Source organism: Martes martes (assembly GCF_963455335.1).
Source record: "Martes martes genome assembly, chromosome: 15".
Classification (NCBI taxonomy): Eukaryota; Metazoa; Chordata; class Mammalia; order Carnivora; family Mustelidae; genus Martes; species Martes martes.
Window position 1 is genome coordinate 25,484,538 of NC_137903.1, and position 6,475 is coordinate 25,491,012.

The 6,475-nt window shown below is 56.7% G+C and overlaps 1 protein-coding gene across 1 annotated transcript in view; it reads right to left on the minus strand.

The window, feature by feature from the left end:
• Positions 1-1,122, minus strand: part of CNTN2 (contactin 2) — a gene marked incomplete at its 5' end in the record, with an annotated part of 30,271 nt that extends 29,149 nt beyond the window's left edge. The window contains 1 exon segment of the mRNA XM_080825196.1: positions 915-1,122. Within this exon segment, the coding sequence (XP_080681322.1) occupies positions 915-1,122 (208 nt within the window).
• Between the last annotated feature and the right edge of the window lie 5,353 nt (positions 1,123-6,475).

The following is a 6,475-nucleotide window of genomic DNA, read 5'->3' on the forward strand; positions in this document are numbered from 1 at the left end:
CTGGAGAAGGCAACAGGATTCAGCTCTGGCCACCGGCTGAGGCTGCTTCCCCCACCTCTCTGGTCGGTGATGTAAGCCCCATGGTTCTCTTCCTCTTTCTGGACCCTCTAAACTGAGTCCTCCTCCTTTCTCCCTGGGCCCCTTTCCTCCAGGGAAAGCCAAACTTAATGCCAATCCTTTCCTCCCACCCGTGAGGAGGAGGGGAGGGATGTGGGGAGAAGACAAGTTTGGGGAGGGGGGAGGGAAGAGGAGGAATTTCAGCCCTGGTGGCTCCGCTTCTCACCCTTGGAGATGTGACTTGCCTCAGTTTCTCCTCCCTCAGTCCCCACTCCTGGACAGGCCTTTGCCTAAACTTGAGTTCCACTCTCCCCCTCTCTCCTCCACAGCCTCCCCCTCGAACTGAAGCAAGACTTCGCAAAGAGGTCACCCCGCAGAGGCACACTCAGGACCACCCCAAGTCTGGATGGTCAGGTTCAATTCTACCCAGGCACTCCTGGGGGGGGGGGGGTGGGCAAGCCAGAGTCTGGGGCTTGGTCTCATGGACGGTCTCGCCCTGGACCCCGGCGCCAGGCAGGCCCCGGAGCCACTGCCCTCTCTGTGGGCAGGTGCTGGTGGCGGCTGGAATTCCTGGACACCACTGGGGTCCAGCCTCCTGGCCAGGCTCCGCCTGCCAGGCCCCTGCAGGATGCCACCCACATAGACAGGGTGGAGGGGACCTCCGGTCCACCCCCCACCCCCCAGGGGCTGGGTGAGAAGTCAGCCTGGCCGCAGCCTGCGGGGAGCTCCTGCTCTGCCCCTGCCCCCTCCCAAGTTGCAAGGAAACTGAGCCAGAGCCCCTGAGCCTGGCCACAGCAGCGCCCGGAACCCCCACCCCCTCCCCGGGGCTGGAGGAGACAAAAGCAGTTGGCACATACCTGGGGTGAAAGAAGGGTGTTGGCTGGGGCAGGTGGACGCTGCCCGAGGCGGTGAGCCGGAGCCAGCCCGGCCGCCGGCCCCCGGGGCCGCCCTCCTCTCCACCCCTGCTCGCCTCGGCCGCTCGCCGCGGTCCCGGTGCGGCGGTGGCGGCGGTGGCGGGCGAGGGCGCCTGTGTGTGTGCGCGCCCGCCCGGAGCCACTGCAGCATCTCTGCATCAAGATGTGCTCCTCCCTCTTCCAGGCTCCGCTCACTGGCTGGCTCCGGTCCTCAGCCGACGCTCGGGGGCCCTGGAGATGGCTTCCTTCTGCCCCCCTCCCGCCCCCTTCCCGTCCCCACCCTTCTGGCTTTACCTCATTTGCTGTCATTTAAGGACCAGGGAGCAAGCCGGGGCGCCCGCGTCTTCCATAATGCATGGGCGGCTCGGCCGCGGGGCGCTGGCTGGCCTGCCCGCCCCAGCCCCCCATCGCCGCCCAGCCCAGAGCGAGAGGGGTGCGGCAGGGAGGGCAAAGAAAGCGGCTCTCGCTCCTCAGACCCTGGACACCCGCGGAGGCAAACTCTTCGCCTGCCCCAGACGTCCCCTTACTACAGGGAGGCGTCCAGATCTGAAATCTCCAGCTTGCTGTGCGGGGCAAGTGGGGTGGAAGGGGGCTCCTTTGCCGGCCCCACACGTTCATCTTTATTGTTGCCCCCCAGCTTAGGAAAGTAGCAGGGCTCTGTCCAAATATCCACACACTGGAGGAAATTTAAAAATAGACAGTCAAAGTCCCTTAACAAACCTGACTTTTGTGGCCCCAGATTTATTATTTTCCTGTATATAATTATGTGGGTTACTATTTCATGAAAATGGGATTGCACGCTCCAGCATGATTTGCAAAATATCTTTAAACTGTGTAATAGATCTCGGACAGTTTTCCACATCAGTGCGTATGGATCCAAGCCCATTTTTAATCAACCAGCAGTGTGAGGTCATGAAGAGCTCACTAGACTGAGGGTCGGAAGGTCCGAAGGAGAGTCTGGGCTCTGCTACTGACTGGCTGTGTGTGCTCGGCTAAGCCTCTTGCCCTCTCTGAGCCTCACTGGTAATGTGAAGGGGTTAAAGACGGCCAAGTTTCCCACCAGCTCCGAGATGCTGGTGCTCATCCAGTCTTCCGCTCACCTCGTCTGCTCTGTTCCTGTCACCTGGGGGGTGTGTGTGTGCCCGGGATGGCTGGGCCCCGGACGTGGGGGGACGGCCATCTGCAGCAGCAGCAGTCACCCCTGTCAGGCTGTCACTGTCGTCTCGCTCCCCCCTCTGCTCCACCTGCTGTCCAGCTCACATGGACAAGACTCGGTAGTGGTCCAGATGTTGAAACAGCTGGCAGTGCCAGGCCGGCCTCAGAGTTTGCGATGGCCAGACCTGTCGAGCCTGGAGCGCAGCTCTGCGTCTTCCAGAGTGGGGGGTGGAGGGAGTGGACGGACGCCGGGCCTCGGGATACACCCGTGCTGAATGAGAGGTCCTGGAGAAGGAGAGAACAGGGGAGGGTGGGGAGGCTCTGCTGCCCGGACTCCGAGGCCAGAATGCCTGCCCAGGTCCCATCTGGTCTCCCCTCCCGCCCGTCTGCTCCACTCCAAGGGGCTCTCCCAGCTCAGGGTCTTCTTTGTTCCTGACGGAGAGACATCTGATGGTGCTGATGATGCTTCTCCGGGAACTTGGGAAGCTGCTGGGCATCCCTTCCAGGACGTCCTTCCCTTTCCTGCCCCTGCCCGCATGGTCCTTGGCTGTCTGTCTGTCCGTCTCCCTAGGGCTGGTATGTCAGCCCTGAGCGTCTGAGGGAGCCTTGCCCTCTGATGACATGCAGGTCAACTCGGGCTCCGAAGGGAGCGCTTCAAGTTCTCTCCAGGCAGAAACTGGCTGTCAAGAGAGGACATGGTGCGTCTGTGGCCGTGGGGCTGACAGGCCAGGGGATGGACCAGGAGATGGGCCAGGGCATGGGCTGACTCAGGGACCAAGGGTCTGGAAACGCTTGCAAGGATTGCTTTAGATGGAGACAGCTGTCTTTGTGGCTCTATTTTAGGACAGCTGCTGTCCTTGCTGTGGGGGCTGGGTGCTTGGAAAGGACATGGTTCCCTCCCAATCAGATCAGCCTGGGTGACTTGGGTGTCCAGTTCTCTGATTCCTCTGCCATCCGGCGGGCTCTGACAGCCGCAGCGAGATCACTTACTAAGTACTTACAAGCGAGAGTACTTACTAAGCCGAGATCCAACATGGGGAGACAATTCCCAGAGTTTCATCTTCTTGCCTGTTTCATCAGCTGCACCTGGTACTGATGGATTCGGGGGGCTCCTGGGGCTCCTCACTGCCGGCTTCTAAGGTGCTCCTGCTGCTGAGGAAAGAGTGGGGTAGAGTTTGGGGGTCCTGGCTGCATTTTGCCTGTGGGTTCAATCTGGTAATAACTAAAGTACTTCATAACATTATTACTAATTATTATATACATTACAAACAATAATTCTGGTGTCTCCAATGTGCCAGGGGCTGTGCTGAGTGCTTTATCTGACCTACCCCCCACAACGGGTATGTGTTATTATCATTGTTCTCATTTCGCACATGATGCTCAGAGAGGTTAAGGAATTGATCAAAGTGAACAGAACAAATGAAGAAGCAGAGGCTGCCAGTCCGCTTCCAGCATCCGTGGTCCCATCACGACACCGTGTGCTCCAGCCACCAGCGACTCCCCTCCCCTTCCCCTTATCAGAGTTGGGGACAGGACAATTTCCTCTTTTTTAGCATTGGCCAGATCCCAGAATCTTCACTACAGCTGACTTGGGGGTCACATCTCCCCTCTGTGGCTAATCAGTATGTCTCTGTGTAGCCCAGAGCGGGACACGGTATCCCCAAGTTGAGTCCCCACAGACCCCCAGATGGGGCAACGCAGGGCCAGCCAAGGACAATCAGGTGGCTCATTGAATGAGTCACTAATTTGCCTGTGAAAATGTGGTGGCCCCTGGAGGGGGTGCCCCCAGAAGGCATCTCAAGGCCACCCAACCCTTCCTAGACCATCTGCTTTTTCCTTTTAGACCTCCTGAATATCAATAGTGGAGTCCAGCTTCTTCAAATGGTCAAGGAAGGCAGAGCTCGGGGGCCCAGCCCCAGGGGACAAGCAGGGAGGGAGTGGGGACCCTGCCAGGGCCCCAGGGCTCTGATGGTGCTCAGATCTCTTTCTTCATTGGTCCAAACCCCACTTAGGTTGGCTTGGCCTCAGCAGCCCCCGGAATCTTTCCCTCTGGTTCCAGACTTCAGACCCTTTCCTTGAGCTCTCAGGAGATCACGTGTTTATGGAGCAGCGTCTCTGCCTACAGGAGTCGGGGGTTGAAGAGCCACAGGCTGTGGTCTGTCCTCAATGGGTCTGGAACTTTCCAGGAAGCAGTGAGATAGTGGTAGCTTACTTGACCATACCATGCTTTGGGGGAGGGGAACAGGCAGTCCAGACAAAGCTCTGCAACCAGACTGGCTTAATGGACAATCTGGCGATGTGCGAGCTGTGTGGTCACAGGCAAGTCACTTCCCACCTCAGAGCCCCGGGTTTCTCACCTGGAAAATGGGGATCAAGGCTCACACCTTCCTGAGTTGACATGAGCATTGAATCATGCAGGAAGCATCTAGCATTGGACCAAGCACATAGGCTCAGACAATGCCAGCGCTTCCCGGTGGGCCTCTGAGGGCCTCAGCCTCCCCTTCTGTGTCACCAGGCTGTGCACCGAGCAGGCTGAGTCCTTCTCTACTGCAGTGGTTGGGGTGGCTCTGGGTTTGTGCTCATGACGGCTGGGCTCTGTCTTAGCGGTCACCCTTAGCCCGGTGACCTTGGGCAGATCACTGAAGGATGCTGACAGCTCTGAGAATCCACTTCTTTATCAGTAAAATGGGAACAATCTTATCCCTACCTAGGGTGGTTGTGAAGACGTGCAGATTAAACACAGTGATTCATTTATTTATTTATGTTTAAATATGTTATTTATTTTGAGAGAGAGAGAGAGCACAAGCAGAAGGGAAGGGCAGAGAGAGAGGGAGACACACACACCCTGCGGAGCAGGGACCCTGATGTGGAGCTCGATCCCAGGACCCCGGGATCATGGCCAGAGCTGAAGGCAGATGCTTAACCAACTGAGCCACACAGACGCCCCACAAGGATTTCTTTAAAAAGATTTATTTATTTATTTATTTATTATTGGGGGTGGATGAGGAGGGGCAGAGAAATCCTATTCCTAGCTGAGCTTGGAGCCTGATGCAGGGCTCAGTCCCAGGACCCCCGAGATGGTGACCTGGACCGAAATCAGGAGTTGGCCCCTTAACAGAATGAGCCACCCATGTGTCCCTAAACACAATGACTTTTAAAAGTGCTTTTTGTGTCACCAAGCACCATGCAAAATACCAATCATTGTTCCCTGATTGTGTGGTATCTCATGGTAGGGATTATCACCTGCGTGTCTCCGTGTCTCCGTTTGCGCCCCCCACCAGGGGGTGAAGGGCTCGGGAAGGAGGGCATGCGTGGCTCTGGGATGAGGCCTGGGTAGACAGAAGTCGTGAGGAGTGCATTCCTGGCAGCGGGAAGAACATGATTTGTGTGGGGCCAGGAGCCCAGCAGAACTGAGCAGGGGGAGCTGGAAGGGAAATCTCCAGTCTGCTTACACTTGCCTTCCTAATTTTGCTTGAGGGCCAGAAGGGGTCTGTGGCCTGGAGGGGCCTAATTATTCTTCTAGTCATTTCGACCCAGGGCTCTTGGAGCTTCTTTTTCAGGCTTATAATAGACAATGCTAATGTCCTTATTAATATTTAATAGTAATGATGCTAATAATGCCCTGCATTTATGTGGTCTCTCCAAAGAGCTCAAGGAACCCTGAGTTCTTTTTTTTAATGGAACAATATGGCTAATGTGGGGGGAGGCAGGGACAGTGGAGAGAGACTGAGTCATGGGGAGGGTGAAGCACAGAGAGGTTAGATCGTTGGGCCAAGGTCACAGAGTGGGGGAAGGTGGAACCAGGACTAGGAATGGGTGCTTGGGCTCCCTGCTGGAGCTCTGCCCTCAACTCCACTGGGGCATCAGGGTCTGAGAAGGACATACCTGGTGGGGGCATCTTTTGGTCCTGGCAAGGCCAAACTGTCTCTGGTTGGGAGCAGCTGTGACTCTGGATATGGGCTGGGCTGCAGAGAAGTGGCCGCTGACTGGTTTACGACGACTGCCTAGGGTGGCTAATGGGCAGCCATGGGACATGAAAGCTGGGGCAGGTGAGGACACAGGGGGTCCTCGGCCAGGCTCTGCAGGCCTCCCAGAGTCTCTGGCCAGACCCGTATTTTCCAGGATCCCTGGATATCTGATGCCTAACTTCTTAGAAGCAGGTTAAATCAACCCATGTCAGGGCACTGACGCTTTCTCTAATTGCTCAGCCTACTTGTGCTGACTTTGCTATCTTTATGTTTCCCACCATAATTTGTTAGGGCCAAAAACGTAACCCAAATCTATAGTTATGCAAAAGATGGTACATTAGAATTTTGAGGCTGCGGTGTCCTGGTGCACTACCCAGGGGG